General features: G+C 42.5%; 2 protein-coding genes across 6 annotated transcripts in view; one reads left to right on the forward strand and one right to left on the reverse strand.

The window, feature by feature from the left end:
• Nucleotides 1-310: 310 nt before the first annotated feature.
• LOC311520581 (uncharacterized protein) lies at nucleotides 311-5254 on the reverse strand (the record flags this gene model as incomplete). The annotated part of the gene is made up of 4 exons (XM_084628137.1): nucleotides 5187-5254; nucleotides 1650-1722; nucleotides 1261-1303; nucleotides 311-393 (listed from the first exon to the last, which is right to left on the reverse strand). Exons 1-4 carry the CDS (start codon nucleotides 5246-5248, stop codon nucleotides 311-313), a joined length of 261 nt encoding a protein of 86 aa, XP_084484263.1. The 5' UTR covers nucleotides 5249-5254.
• Nucleotides 5255-14655: 9401 nt separating this feature from the next.
• The window catches only part of MFSD14B (major facilitator superfamily domain containing 14B), a 51994-nt gene continuing 50115 nt past the window's right edge, over nucleotides 14656-16534 (forward strand). For 2 of the 5 annotated variants that reach the window (XM_084628099.1, XM_084628096.1), the window contains exon 1: nucleotides 14656-15001. In XM_084628099.1, coding sequence (XP_084484225.1) covers nucleotides 14849-15001 — 153 coding nt within the window. In that variant the 5' untranslated portion in view covers nucleotides 14656-14848. The remainder of the gene's footprint in view (nucleotides 15002-16534) is intronic. The other 3 variants (XM_084628097.1, XM_084628098.1, XM_084628095.1) reach the window with 2 other exon arrangements.

The raw sequence follows: 16534 nt of genomic DNA on the forward strand, positions 1-16534 counted from the left end.
TTGTCTACAGAAAAAGACAGATGCTATAACAACCCATTTAGTTTTTTATTCTAATAATTGTTGAATGTGATCTCCAATTTTTAAGTTACCACCAGAATTCAGGCTTTTTAGTAATTTTCCTGAAATGGAAAGATTTGATTTTTCCTTACGTGATTTAATTTTTCAAAAGTTGCTTATTAGCATGTGGAGTAATACTACAAGGGTTCACTACTTAAATGAACAAAACGTTGTCCAAACAACAATGAGGAAGTGTGAGAGAATGACCTAAAGATTTATCAAACTATGGCAGGAAACGTTCTGAATTCTTTGCTTACCAAAGTGTATGACCTTCTCTGGCACAAGGAATATGTCCATCATGAGGTATCCTCTCCCAAGTAAAATCAGTAAGAGTAACTGTTGATAAATAAGGATATGTTGGATTACTAAAATCAGTATAATTCTATAAAACATAATTAGATAAACACACTGGAAAGTAAGTTTGAAAAGGAGTGTTATGCTTCAAATTCTCAATAAGATTCTCTCATAATGCGCATTTAGAACTAGTACACTTTTAAAAATAACTTCATAGACTTTCCTTATTCTTCCTGCAATCTTTTTATTTTTGTTTGAGAAAAAGATTGTACTGCTTCCTGTGAAACTGGTTCCCATTGTGAGCCACGGAGTGTCAATCAGCTGTAAGAAGAAAACTTTGACCTACTAGTCCCTTGCCCTTCCTCTTTGTCCTTCCAAGACAAACTCATTACCTTTGCAATATGTCTGGCTACAAGAAGTATGTGTCTCAAGCTGAGAAACTTCACTCATGAATTTGGGCATTCTGTGCGCTAGTAATTTGGCAGCAGCATATTATACTAATATCACTGCTCCAGAAATACAAAGAAATAATTAATCACAGCAGATCAGCAAATAGATTGTAAAATATATCTAAACAAGATATCTTGGTAACACTCTAAGTGAGGAGACGTTGGCTGATCATATTAAGTACATTCAAATCCGTGGAGAATTATGATTATGCAGCTTTTGTTTCAGTACATCTATTCAAACCTAACAGAACAGGAAGAAAACCTGAAATAATTTATAAACTATTGTTTAGCAATTTTAGTCTTGGTCTCACTGCTTTTTTCAGTAACCCTTCACTATTTCTATGATAACACGTTATATGTATAACAAATCATCCTATCGCAGTGAAATACGTGCAAAGCCAAAAAAGAGGAATAAACCTATGAGTATTTTGCCTGCCATAAAAGATGAATAATATCTCACTTGTCAACATGTAGAAGTCATTGAAATATGTTTGCTGATCATCCTGGGGGAGAGAGACAGAGAGAGAAATTGAAGTTGATATATTTATTTTCAGGACATTAATAATGCCACCAAAGTAGGGAAAACCTTTTTAATTAAACAGTGACTGGTACAAGAATAATACACAGATTGTTACCAGGGAGCAGTGGGTGTAGTACTGAAATACTTCACAGCACACAATAGATGGAATGCTTCTGCAACGATTCTTAAGTAAACATTTCTGAACTCAGAACAACAAACAGTAAAACTAGATTTAAAATAAAAATGTTGTCATTGAATACAGTTCTACAGCAAATTGCTCAGTGTTAACAGTTCAATAAATTATGGCAAGGATACCCAGCTACACTTACAAAGGTATTACAAATGGAACAGCCTCCAAATACAAATGCTATGTTGCCTGCCATTGTCAATGCATGTCCATGCCTAAAAATGAAACAGAACAATGGTGAATAACCTGAGTCGTTGACATGACTGTGCAATATTTTTTTCTTCTCTCAAGGCTGTTCATTATGACTATTTGCCATTTATATTGTGGTAACAACAAGAAACCTCAGCCATGTCAGGGCTTGATTGTGCTAGACACTGTACAAGGATCAGTGTCCCAAAGTGTTTATTGCCTAAATTACACACATGTCAGGGAAGGGAAGAGGAAGAGGATGGGCTATCAAATATTAGGATGTCAGTTCAGATAAGCACAGGGCACAATTCACAGAGCATCAGTAGCAGGAATCACAGCTTGCCACCTGCCTACCCATTATCCAGTGCTAGTTTTCTGTATGCATAGCAGCAGAGGTGAGTTTTAAGGAGGAACCTGAAGGTGGAGGCTTTTCCTACACACAAGTAACAGTAAGGGAGAGAGCCTGAAATTGATTCTGGGAGATGCAAACTACTGAGGCTGTCCTCATTGGCAGAGTGAGGGCAGGGGTCAACCTCACAACAAAATAATAGGATGGATAGGTGGAGTAAACTGCAGATGCCTTTGAAGTTTAGGGCAAAAAGTTTGTGCTAGATCAGTGGTGGGCAGCCTGCGGGCCACATGTGGCCTATCAGGGTAATTTGATTTCAGGCTGTGAGAAATTTTGCTGATGTTGACCGTCTGAAGGCACCACCCCCCCCACCCCCCCCACCCCCCGTGCTCCCAGTGGCCAGGAACAGAGAACCGCGGCTCCTGGGAGCTGTGGGGGGCTGTGCCTGCAGGCAGTCAACGTTAGTAAAATGTCTCATGGCCCATAATCAGATTACCCTGATGGGCCGCATGCAGCCTCTGGGCTGGTTGGCAGGTTGCCCACCACTGAGCTAGATGTTTAGAAACAAATACTGTGTGATTCTTTTAATAGTTTGAAGCCCACATCCCCAAGGTCTTCTGGTACTCCTATGATTCTTTCATTTCTTGTCAGAAATGATTCTTTAGACACCTAGAGATTTCCTAATTTGGTAGCTCTCAAGGGAAGACAAAAGCCCTTCTCACACAGAAGCAGCGTATCTTCCATCCCCCTCTCCATCTCCACTTTAGGGGAGCATTGGTGTTCAATCTACCTCTTTCTTTTCTCCCCCATTGCAGATAATACTAGTGGTTGGCTTAGCACTTCCAGAAATATCTCCACAGGGCTTTGCTAGTAACATGAGAAGCTCTTTGTAATTTTTTCAGTCTTATTTAGTCACACCTAGATATAGCTTGCTCTTAGGACTGTTTTATTCCATGGGCTGTCTAATGTCAAGGAATAACTGAAACTAATACAAGCAAAGTTTCTCTGGTTCTAAGCAATCCAGGAGAGAGCACTGTAAACAGAGAACCTGATTGTCAAAAATAGAAGAAAGCACATTCTGCTGTGTGACTGGAATATTGGCACTTCAAACACATGAAGCAGCACGGGCCACTGTAGCAGATGAGAAGGGGAAATAAAAAAATCCTTTAGATTATTATCACCAGTGTGTCCTTCTAGTTACCAAGCCCTGGGACATAGTTGTTTTCCAGAGATGAATTGTTCAAATATAAAGAATGTTCCAGCACAGCTTCAGCTGTGATTAAGTATCCAAGTACAAAGGTTAGAAAATTAATGACCAAACAAAAATATTTACAGAATTTCAGTAAATTAAAAAAAAAAATATCACCAAGTGCCTGTGTGGTTAGGTTTATTAAATCAATAAATGACGTGATGGACCATTAGCGTCAAGAAAAGAATTAATTTTATATATTCTATCCATAAACTCTTTCCCTGCCCCTCATTAAAGAAGCTCCTTTTTACAACACCCCTACTCATCTCCTACTTTGATCTAGACTTGATATATCCCATTAATATTTTTTCAAACAAATTAATGGTTGGTAGGGAGTGGTTCCCTCCCCAGTTTCTGCTGGAATAGCACTTGCCACTTTAAAACCATAGGCCTACTCCTGTAAACACATTTGCACACACAGATCCTAAGGTGCATATGGATATTTAAACTACTAAAATATACGCAAATTTTCAAATATATTAAGCACATCTGATTAACACCATGAACTTTTTTAAATTTTAGGAGGTAAATAAAGTACTCTGATATCTATAATAGCTAAAAAATAAAATTGAGAGTTTTCTTCAGTGAGTGATGGATAACTAAGGTACTCTGTCATAATGAGTGAAGTGAAATAATAATCATAATCATCATCAGAATTACCTTGTGTATACAACCCTTATCTGGCAAGATCCCAAAGCACTTTACAAGCTGCTTTTATAATAGCGACTAGCGCAGGGGTGGGCAAACTACTGCCTGCAGACCGGATTCAACCTGCAAGCTGTTTTAAGGCAGCCCATGAGCTCCCGCTGTGGAGCGGGGTCAGGAGCCGGACTACACGGCTCGGCCCCACTCTGGCACTCTGGCCGGGGCACTGGGTCAGGGCCGTACCACGTGGCTCGGCCCCGCTCTGGCTGGGGCGCTAGTTTGGGGGCCGTACCATGTGGCTTGGCCCCCCTCCAGCCAGGGCGCAGGTCAGGGGCCATAGCATTGCCCCACTCTGGCACTCTAGCTGGGGCGCAGCGTCAGGGGCCACACCATTCAGCTCCCAGAAGCCATGGCATGGCCCCGATCCGGCTCCTACGCGTGCCAATGGGCCCCTCCAGTGCACCAATGGGAGCTACAGGGGCAATGCTTGTGGATGGGGCAGCGTGCAGAGCCACCCCTGGCTGCGCCTCCGCGTAGGAGCCAGAGAAGGAACATGCCACTGCTTCCAGGAGCCGCTTGAGGTAAGCGCCGCTCAGAGCATGCGCCCCTGAGCCTTTCCTCATGCCCCAACCCCCTGTCCCAGCCCGGAGCACCCTCCTGCACCCCAAACCTCTCATCCCCAGCCCCACCCCAGAGCCTGCACCCCAAGCCAGAACCTGCACCCTTTCCCGCATCCCGTCCCAGCCCTGATCCCCATCCTTCCCTCCGAACCCTTCAGTCCCAGCCCAGAGCACACTCCTACAGCCCAAACTCCTTATCCCCAGCCCCACCTCAGAGCCCACACCCCAAACCAGAGCTTTCACCCCTCCCATACCTTAACCCCAATTTTGTGAGCATTCATGACCCGCCATACAATTTCTATTCCCCAATGTGGCCCTCGAGCCAAGAAGTTTGCCAACCACGCCAAAAATTTATCATGGGATCTTATGTAATCACAAGTGATCAGAATCTCAGTTTTATATTTCATCTGAAAGATATGTGATTTTTAATTAATGTAAAGCTGTAAGGGCAGATAGACAATGTGAAACACTGTTTGAATAACAGCTGATTTTCTTATTCATAGGCCAAATTAGGTGCAACAACATGAACTAAATTCGACTCACACTTTTACTGTATAAAAGTAAAACAGAAAACACACTATTTGAAGGAGACTGGTAGACAATAGTACGTTATTACTTATGACATACCTAGGGCTTGGAGAGTCTCCAATTACCTCTTTTCTAATCCAATGTCCACTTGCTAATGCCATCTTTGAACTATTCAGAAAAATATATATAGTCAGCAAGAAAATTCCAAAATCTATGAATGTTCTTGATTTTGTACAGGTGTTTAAAAAGAACAGATTTAAAAGAAAACCAATAGCCAGTATTACTTTATTAATCAGTTGTACGTAATATTTTGTGATACAGCATGGCCAGAGGGCAGCATGAGAGTGTTAGAAGGGAGCCTTATTCCCTGTAGAGGGAAGAAAGTTTGCTATAGATTAATTAAAGCACCTGAAGCCAGTCACCTGATAAACCCCCTCTGCTTCAATCAGACAAGGGAAGGAGTTGAAGCAGAGTGGATTGGTGTTGGAGCAGAGAGCAGTTTGGAGGGAAGCAGAGGAGAGTTTGGAGAAGTGCTGTGGTGAGCTAAGAAAACCAAGACCCTAGGTAAAGTGACACCTGGTTTGTGCAGAGGGAGGGCAGGAAGCCCCACAGGCTGAAGGGCAGGAGAAGGAAGTAGCCTAGGGGAAGGAACAGGTTCAAGCAGTTTACCGCTATCCCTAGGGCTCCTGAGCTGGGACCTGGAGTAGAGCCTGGATCCCTCCTGCTCCACTTGCCCCACTAGTGTCCTAGAAGAGGGAGTTAATACCCCAGTTCAAAGGGGTGAGAAATGGTGCCCTGAACCCTCCTCAAGAAGAGAAAGAGCAAGACAAATCAAAGTAGTGCCGGCAATTTGCCACAATTTGTTAATGGTATTTCATATACTGCATAGGAATTCTGATAGGCTTTCCAAGCTAAAAAGCTCTACTTGGCATGAGAAAAAGTTTAAATACTGACCATGAATGAGTCAGAAGTATACTCCTCTTTTGTTGTTCTTCTACTGATCAGCAGCTCCATATTTCACTCACCTGTTGTGCGTGTTTCTTGCACTCATGCAGGAGATAATGACTGTTTCTGTAGGTTAAGTATGCTGCCAGAAATTAATCTCTGGTCTCATTAATTCAGCTCCAGTTCATTCTTTACCTACATTGATAGCAGTTGCTATGACACAAAGGTACACAGAGAGAGGTGCACACCTTACGTTATTTCTCTGGTGCAGCATTATTTCCGGGTGACAAACGCATTGCAGGTTAAAAAAAGATACTTTACAATGCTGCATTCATGAACCATCAGAGTTGCAGTCAGCAGCTGATTTTTTTAATATTTGGTTAATTTAACAGACTATGCTTTTTGTTTATTATTAGAGTAATTAGTCTGAGGTACCATAAAACAGTGGACACCTGTCATGGTAAAATAAGTCTACTACCACCAAATCTTGAACTCCTGAGGAAAAGAGAAAAGATCTGGGCCTGTAAACAGAATTTCAGTATAAATGAAATTGTAATACATTGAAACTTTGGGACTTTCATTCTACTAAATTAGAAGCAGTTTCACTCAGTCCATGTTCGTTGAAAATGAAGTGCATGGTACATTGGTTGCTGTTTTGATATGTGATTATGATTTTCACTGAAGTCATTCCAGACCACAAAATTAAAAATAAAATCCTGTTTCATTGTTGCAGTAGAAATTAATTCTCCAATGTACACAACCATTCCATTGCTTTTCTATATGAAGGAGATTGGCAATTTGGGAGTTCTTAGATTGTTAAGCATGTTAGATAAATAATGATAATGGTAGAGAGACATCTCAGCTATGATAGGTGTATTTAGAGATCAGGAAATGCAGGTAATTTGCATTGTTAAGGCTGCATACTGCTCATTTCCCACAATTCATACTGAATTAGAGTTGTATGCACTGACTGCAGATGGAATGCTTAAGTGTCTTGCTGAAAATGGAGCTTTGACATTTCTAAGGTGGTATTAAATAAAATTATTTCTTTTTCCAGTGGGTCTTATTATTGGTAAAAATCACTACATTATAATCTTAGTGGGGATAGTTTTAATTCTCATGCATTTTTTTTTTACCTGTTTGCAGTTCTCTGTGTGAAAGATAAGACTTTCAGTTGTTTTCTTTTTTAAATATGTAAATAGACTAAGGATTTATCCCCAATTTAATTTAATTTCACTAAATTTAGGTGAGATAATGAACCTATTTTTTCATTATTCTTAAACACAAAAAAGAAAAAAGGAAATGACATTTATTATTTAGACTTAGTGGGCTCAGCATTTAACTATCAAAAACAACCTCCCTTATGTTCACATAATATCAAGGTTATAATTTTAAACAATCACAAGTCAGGAAATACAAAAGTAAAGTTTCGCATAACAATCTTAATGCACCTACAATAGCTATTTTGCTTATCTTACTTTCCTATTTTATAGTGTTAGATGTTTATCTAAATTCCATCAACTAACATCCAGGCCATGCTCCAGTGAGATTCAACCAGCAGAGGAGGCCAAAGAACATACACTTTTTTTCCTATTATTATTATTTGCATTGTGGTCCCCCCAATAATGGATCAGAATGTGTTAGGCGCTATATATACATACAATCAGTACTGGCTATGTACATAAATTGATCATTTTTGCTTTATGAGCACCTTCATCAGCACTGGGAGAAGGAAACAAATATTTCTTGCCCTGTGGAAGCAACTAAGATAACAAAATTTATACAATCTGAGTATATAATGCAGGAGGTTTGTGAAGCCCTAGGTGAGCAGATATACATGAGGGTAGCATATATGTTTTCCTTGTTGAAGAAAAAATGTATCCATTACCTATGTTCACCTTGTTCTTTTTCTTACAAGGTGGAAGGGAAAAGATGGATCTCTAATTCCAACTTCATTTTGCCGGGAGACTTTGTCCATTCCTTTTGGGTGAAGATGGGCCACAGCGATCCACATGTTCATCAGGTCCAGGCTGGATTATTGTAACTTGTTGCAGCTGGGTCTGAATACGGAAGCTGAGTACATCACTGCTTTGTTTCACTTCCTCTGTGGATTCTCAATCTGTGTTTTTTGCCAGTTCAGTACATCAGTGATATCATCTCCATCCATGGCCTGCCAAGACAGCTGTGCTCTAAGGCTGAACTGGGGGGAAATGGAGCTAGTGCTGTCCCAAGTGCCACCCACTTGGGACATTAAAGCAAGACATCACTTGCAGAAGATTGTCTAGATTGTCTTAGTAGTATTCTTTGCTTTTCTTGTGCACTTTGCTAAGCAACAATAAGGGTGAGACTGTGAGGGTGAAGGTGGGCTTTATGGCACCATAGTAAAAACTGAAAAATGTTTCATGACCATTTTATTAGATTTAACTCCCGTTTTAAAATCATCACACAAATGAAAGTTGGCTACTCAAGCCTTCTATGATGCACTACGTCTACATCCTTCTTGGTTTCTTGTTATAATTTTGTACAACTCTGTTAATGAACTTCTTGAATGCAATGCATTCATCTTTAGAGGCTTCTCGTGTGTCCGGTACTTCCATTCCTTCAGTTGATATGCTCATTAGTTCATTCACATGATCAGGCAGAAGGAGTCTTCTTTCAGAACACAAAATTCTATTCAAATGATGAAAAAGAACACTGAACTCTAGCTGTTTTGGCTGGGAGTAGCAAGAGATGAATTCCTACTTCTTTCATCCCAGGAAACATAGCACAAAGATCGGGTCAAGCCACTAGTCAAATCTTCATTCATTCATTCATTGTATGATATTCCACTCTGTGTTCAAATTCTCTAATGTGTCCTGATCACATGGCAGCCCCATTGCTGGTAGTGCCTCACTCCACTCAACTGTCAATGTTTTATAGGACAGGCATCTGTAAAAGCTACGTAGAGGTTGAGTAGAATCTAGACGTCGCTGTTGTAGATTTTTAAGAATCAAGTCTGTGTACTTTTTCAGATAGCTTAACAAACACTTCTTGTCCTCTTCACTTAAGGATTCAATACAAATGCCTTAATTAGTCAACTTCTGGACTGAAGTCTTTGTTTCTTCCAGTACTTTTTTGGTGGATAGCTCTCTGATTGATCCAAATGTAGCTTCTATTGCTTGACAAAGATCTACTACTGTTGTAGCAGATGCCTGGATGACATTGTTTAATGACCCAAGTGGTTTCAACAGTAGACTTACGAGAGAGAGAATGGCAATAGTCTTCTCTGAATGTAGTAGCAAAAGTAATCCACCAGCCTCACTACTTAGATCCATCCCATGTTGGTAGATACTTTCCAAAGCCAGTAATAACAGCTGGAGTAATTTTAAAAAGACAACAGCCAAGGATCGCCCATGAGAAAGCCAGAGGGTTTTCCCAGGTTGGATTAATATGAACTTCAGTCCCAGTGTATCTTCTACATTTTCCAAGATATACAGTCTTTTTGGACACTTGCTGAAAGAAGAATATAATGAAGACATTAAATTTATAGCTTTTTTAATGTCTTTTGAAGATTCTGCAGCTCATATTAGTGATAGTTGGAGTAGATGGCCTCTGCAGTGTGTATAGGAGAGATTAGGGTTACACTTTTCTCTGAGCAAAGCTTGTACTCTACCATGTCTTCCAGAGAAGTTCGCAGCTCCATCAAATGCACAAGCAGCCATCTGTTTGGGGTTCAATTGACAAGCATTTAACTCTAAGATGTGGGTTGTCACAGATGCAGCCAATGTGTCTTCTATAACTTGAACATCTAGAAATGCATCTAGTGGCCTACAACTGACATCAAAATAACGTACACAATGACTTAATACTTGATGCCCATTTGCATCAGTGCATTCATCAGCCATGTATGCAATTTTTTTGAATGTGGTAAGAGAGTTCTTTGTTGGATCATATTAAAGAAGTTCTGTATTAAAATCACAAATGAGTTTGATTCCCCATAGTTTAAATTCCAGGGTATTACTAATTAAGATGTCTCTTGGTTTTTGGTCTCTTATTTTTACTGTTTCTCTCCGTCTCTGTGTGAAACTTGCAAGCTGCTAATTGTGTTCGTACATTCTAAGACAGAGTCTGTTCTCAAAGCGACACTTTGTAACAACAGAAACAGTACACAGAGACTCCCCACCCTTTTGTTGTATTATCTCACTTTGTTAACAATTGTGATTAAAATGGAGATAGAGGATGTATGTGAATAGATGCATGGTGTGGATAATAAATGAATGATCAGGGAGGTGCCAGCCTAAGAATCCAGTGTTGATCGGCCAAAGAAGGTGTCAAGTGGAAACAACCAGAGGACCCCCGGAGGGCAGACTGGAATCAACCCAACAGCCTCAAAGATGGGAGAACCGAAGAACAAGATAACATCTGGCAGCACGGAGCCGTCAGGAATGTGCTATCTGCGGATTGATTCAGCAACAGCATGATGAAGTAATTCCCATAGACTGGCATAGGAAGAAATTCCTAAAAAAATGGACTCTAGAAACTGAGAACTTTGGGGTCTGATTCTGCAAACCAACTTCCAGGAGCATCAGATGAGCATCTGACAGGGCCCTGCTCCCTCCTCATGACCAGGCCACCTGGCCAGTGGCTTGGCACAAGCAACTCTAAGACTGGTAACTATGATAACAACCTTGCAGAACCTCTGTGTGTGTGTGTGTGTGTGTATGAATGAATGTGTGAATAAATATGAAATTGAATGGAATGTTATAGCTATAACTAACTGCTTACCATGATTCTTTCCATATTCGCAATAAAATGTGGCATTTTGCCTTATTCCCTTTAATAAGATCGTGCTGGTTTTTATTTTATTGGTATAACATTTTCACTTTTTCAACTGTTGAGTATTTCACTGTTGCACCGCATGCTTCTAGCCAGTCAGTTAAGTTTCTTGCAGAAAGATAGTGAGCATTTGCTTGTCTTGTTCGGAACCAGTGTTCAGCTACAGGATGAACAAGTGACAATGCACTTAACATTGGCCTCCAGTTTGTAGGGTGTGGTATCTCTTGCTTAAATAGAAAGTATGATGCCACGGCCATGTCTGTTCGTATGAACTGTGTTGTGTCTCCAGCATTCCTAACAGCCTCATTAAGTACTTCTAAAATGGGCTTGGAAAGTGGGCTTATAAGGCTTTCTGCATGTTGATGCAGTCCAGACGCCTGGTGTTTTGCTGCCTTTTCATGTAGTTCGTCAGCATTGGCTTTGCTGAGTGGTCTGACAAACCAAGCTCCTCCATTTTTACCAATTATAGCATTGGAAAGCTTTCCTTCTTTGTAAATTTTTTTTGCAAGAGGTGCACCAGTAGCTATCTTTTGTAACTTCAATAAATAGGAACACTTTGACCGCCAAACATCGGGAACTGCCTTTAGATTTTGGAGACACTGTTTCTTCAGTTGGTAGCTGTATTTGTGCTTCAGGCTGGTCAGATGTAGATAAGCCACTTGAACTTTCAGATGACGTGTTGATATATTCTTGGTTCTTGATGTGTTCTTCACCTTAGTTAGTTTTAGAGGCCTTTGAGTGGAAAAATTGTATTGTTTGTCTTTTCATTTTCACTTTGACCTGCAACATATAAAAGAGATATGAATAAATTAAATGCTTTGTTAGGATGATGCAAATTTAACATAAGGATAATGTAAAATACACCAACACATAACAGTTCTAGATTTCTAAAAAAATATAAATTTTAAAAAAAGGTATTTAATTTAAATTGACTTCTGAAAAGTAAGCCATCATGGGATAAGAGGGAAGTCCTCTCATGGATCAGTAACTGGTTAAAAGATGGGAAACAAAGAGTAGGAATAAATTATCATTTTTCAGAATGGAGAGAGATAAATAGTGGTATCCCTGAAGGGTCGGTACTGGGACCATTACTATTCAACATATTCATAAATGACCTGGAAAAAATGGGTAAACAGTGAGGTGGCAAAATTTGCAGATGATACAAAACTATTCAAGATAGTTAAGTCCAAAGGAGACTGCGAAGAGTTACAAAGGGATCTCACAAAACTGGGTGACTAAGCAACAAAATGGCAGATGAAATTCGATGTTGATAAATGCAAAGTAATGCATGTTGGAAAACATAATCTCAACTATACATACAAAATGATGGGGTCTAAATTAGCTGTTAACACTCAAGAAAGATGTTGGAGTCATTGTGAATGGTTCTCTGAAAATATCCACTCAATGTGCAGCAGCAGTCAACAAAGCAAACAGAACGTTGGGAATCATTAAGAAAGGGATAGATAATAAGACAGAAAATATCATATTGCCTTATATAAATCCATGGTACGTGCACACCTTGAATACTGTGTGCAGATCTGGTCACTCCATCCCCAAAAAGATATACTGGAATTGGAAAAGGTACAGAGATGGGCAACTAAAATGATTAGGGGTATGAAACAGGAGGCGAGATTAAAATGACTGGGAATTTTCATCTTAGAAAAGAGACGACTAAGGGGGTATATGATAGAGGTCTATAAAAATCTTGACTAGAGTGAAGAAAGTGAATAAAGGAAATGTTATTTAATCCTTCACATAACACAAGAAGTAGCAGTCACCCAATGAAATTAATAGGCAGCAGGTTTTAAAAAAAACAAAAAGAAGTACTTCTTCACACAACATAAAGTCAACCTGTGGAACTCTTTGCCAGGGGATGCTGCGAAGACCTAAACTATAACAGGTTTAAAAAAAGAACTAGATAAATTCCTGGAGAATAGGTCCATCAATGGCTATTAGCCAGGACGGGGAGAGATGCAACACCATGCTCTGACTGTCCCTAGCCAGTTTGACAGAAGTTGGGAATGGGCAAAAGGGTTGGATCACTTGATGATTACCAGTTCTGTTCATTCCCTCTGAAGCACCTGGCCTTGACCACTGTCGGAAGACAGGATACTGGGCTAGATGGGCCATTGGTCTGACTCAGTATGGCCATTCTTATATAAAAATTAATTATAATAATAAAAATATTTAGTGCAGAAACTCCCCAACATAATGGCCTCTCAAGATAGCAAAGATGTGAGATAATAACCTTGGCAAATAATGCATTTTAAAAATCTTGGCCTACTAGGAAACAAATGTATATCAGTTTCCATTCCCAGTCACAAATCTAGCATTCTGGAGCAAAGTCACTAAAATATAGTCAAACAAATGTTTATTTAACGTGCCCCTCACTTTTCCCTCCACCACACCCCACTCACGGGTGTTGTCCTTGGTCAATGGAGACTCAGAGGTCCTTTCACATGAGTTCACCTCCGGGGGGGGGGGGGGGCAAGAAGGCACCTTGCTTGTTCGTCCCGCTGCTCACTGTTGTTTGTTGTGCCACCATTCACTCCACTGCTCTGTTGCCAATAGCCCTGCACAGTCACCTTCTGCTGCCACCTGCCACTGTGACCTTTGTGAGTTGGTCTCTTGAGGTTCCACTGGCTCTCAGTGATTTCAGCTGAGCTCTCAATGGGGGAACCTCACTGCTAGTGCAGGCTGGGCTGTATCTTCCACAGAAACACTGTGCCATAGCTCGTCTAAGCACTTACACCTGATTATCAGTGATTTCAGCTCTAGTGGTCACTTAACAAAACAAAAGACTATCTATGGAGCCTAATCACCTCTGTCTTTAAACAGTGGAGAGGGGCAGATCAAATCGTACTTGTGACTCAGGCAGACCATCAAGCAAAACACCTGTCCCCACCCTCTCTCCATGCCCTCAATCAACATAGGCTAAGTACAGTTCTACTGCCCCTTTACTCATACAATAAGAATAACAACATTCCATTACCCCCCCACCCCCCTCCAAATTCCAGTGATTTGTAACCCAACCCCAGCCAAAATCTATCACTTGGGCAACACAGCTGTTTGCTGGATACCTGGGTAGAGTAGGTGTGAATGTAAATACAATCTGGTCCTGAAGCCTTTTCCCCCAGCTCATCACTAGCTGTCAGGGAGGGCTCATTTAGACTTTGCTTACAAATCATAATTTGACATTATTAAGTGGCCCGACATCACCGAAACGAATGCACTGACATTGTCATAAAAAACCACAGCTGTATAAGGAAGCTGAGTCTATGTTCATACTTTTCAAATCTATTACACTTTTTCAGATGCACGTATTTTATCATATACTGCATATGCTTTTAAAGTGTGTATTAATGTTTCAATTTCAATTCAAATGTCCAAACAGTCACTAAATTGGCATGGAACTAGTTCACAAAACTGGGGGGGCTGGGCAACTCCCGGGGGGGGGGGTGTAGGGAAAACACTGCCTGGGGTCCTATTCCCGGCTCCGCTGCTGGCTGGGTGACCTTGGGCAATGGATGCTCCCCATCCTCAGGTGCCGCTGTGAGCGGGCTGCCCGGCGCGGACCTGGCTGGGCGCCCCGCTCTACGGCAACGCGAGCGTTAAACACGAACCCTAAGGCGGGGGGCGAGGAAAAGGCGCCGGCATCACGTGACCGGGCGGCTCTCTCGCGCTGGGGATAGATCGGTGCTAGGACCCACCCACACGACCCGCTCCGCTGCTCCGGCCCCGCCCTCCTCTGCCGCAGGCGGGAAGCGCAGCGGAGCGGGTCCGTGACGTAGTTTCCGGTGGGGGGGGGTTCAGAGCGAAGCGGCCGTAGTCACGTGGTGGCGGGGGGCAGTCGCTGTGGCCGGGGACTGCTGTCCCCTCCCCCTCCGCGGCTGAGCGGGAGCCCAGAGGCTGCAGATGAAGGTGCCGGTGGGAGGTCGCCCCGAGCCTGCGCTGCCCCCGCCGCTCTGCCGTCCCGGCTGCACGGGGAGGATGGGAGCGAAATGAGCCCCGAGCCGGAGCCGCCGCCAGCCCCGGCCGGGGAGGCGGAGGCGCCAGCAGCAGCAGCAGCAGCAGCGGGGGAAGGCGGCGAGAAGCGGGGCATCTGCGTCATGCTGGTGAGGAGGATCGGCCTGAAAGCGGGCGGCGGCAGCGCGGTGAGTGCGGGGCGGGGGCGCTTGTGCTTGGGGCAGGTGGGTGAGACCCTGGCCGCTGCCCAGCCCGGCGCCGGCTCAGTTTCTCGAAGGCGGGCGGGCGAGGGAGGGGTGGTGCCCGCTGGCCGGGGGTCGCGCCGCATCTCCCGGGCCCGGGGACGCCGCCCTGGCCGCGGCGACTCCGGCGGTGACCCTGTGCCAGGGCGGCGGGACCGGGCGGCTGCTTGTGCCCCTGGCCGATCCGTTCTCCCCGTAAGCGGGGGCAGCCCTGTAGCGCGGAGGTTTCCAGCCTTACGTTGTTCTTGTGTTTCTGTTGTCTGCAGCCTGGGGGAATAAATAGCCGGTCCCTGCTTGGAGCCAGGGCAGTAGCGTGCTTGCTTCTCTTCGTGAGAACAGCAAATTGTCACTCGGGGCAACTTTCTATGTCTCTTACTCTTAGAAGTTGACTTTGGGAGGGACACAAAGGCGCTTACCGGAAACGATTTCAGTTTAATTTCTGTTCCGAAGTCCTAGAAGGTATTATCGGCAGTGTTACTGGTTAATTGCTCACCGCATGCGTAATTAAATAACCCCCTGACCCACCGTGCATGGGGAAAATCCCGTTTGTATTTAGGGTGTATTGGATAAACTCTTCTGAAGCTGGGAGTGTCTTTAACAGCGTCCTTCATAGTAGTTTCACTTCACTTTGAATGGACTTCCACATACCAAATGTAGGTTAAAATGTTCAGTTGGTTGGAGTAAAAACTCTGCTTAACTTGCTAATAACTTGTAGTGGGTTTTGCAGCTTCTTTTGTCAAGTGGACCATAATATTGTAAATAATTGGTGGTGAGTGAATTTGGTTTCAAACCCAATCTGTTGTACTGGCTGAAAAGTTGTACGGAAGGCTTCTGCAGTTGTTTTGCTGCTCACCCCTAACCTCGAGTCACAGAACGTTGGTATGAGTTTCTATTACTGTGTTTCATATAAAGGAATTTGCAGTTTGTGTGAGCCCTGGGTGGAAGGTATATAAGGAATATTTTGTTTAAGTATATTTTGCCCTTAAAATTACCTCCTGTGTTTATCCACCTATTCTTGGCATTTCGAGTTGGTGGTAACTTCTCTCTGCCTCCTAGCAAGCTGAAGCCATAGGGCTATTATCCACTTTAAAGGATACTGTCAACTTGAAATCCAGTCTATTTTACTTTGTGTTTCCACAGTATGCATCCGATGAAGTGAGCTGTAGCTCACGAAAGCTCATGCTCAAATAAATTGGTTAGTCTCTAAGGTGCCACAAGTACTCCTTTTCTTTTTGCGAATACAGACTAACACGGCTGTTACTCTGAAACCAGTCTATTTAAAAGTATCTTCAGGTAATAGATCTGCTCCTGAATCTCCCAGCCCATTCTTGTTTCAGCACTTTCCTGTTGTCTTTCTTTCTGAAACTGATTCAGCCTATGGCTATGTCTACATTAGAAATGCTACAGAGGCACCTCTGTAGTGTAGACACTTATTACAGGGATGGAAATGTTCTTCTGTTGATGTAATAGCTGCCACTG

Source organism: Lepidochelys olivacea (genome assembly GCF_965140295.1).
Source record: "Lepidochelys olivacea isolate rLepOli2 genome assembly, chromosome: 5".
Lineage (NCBI taxonomy): Eukaryota > Metazoa > Chordata > Testudines > Cheloniidae > Lepidochelys > Lepidochelys olivacea.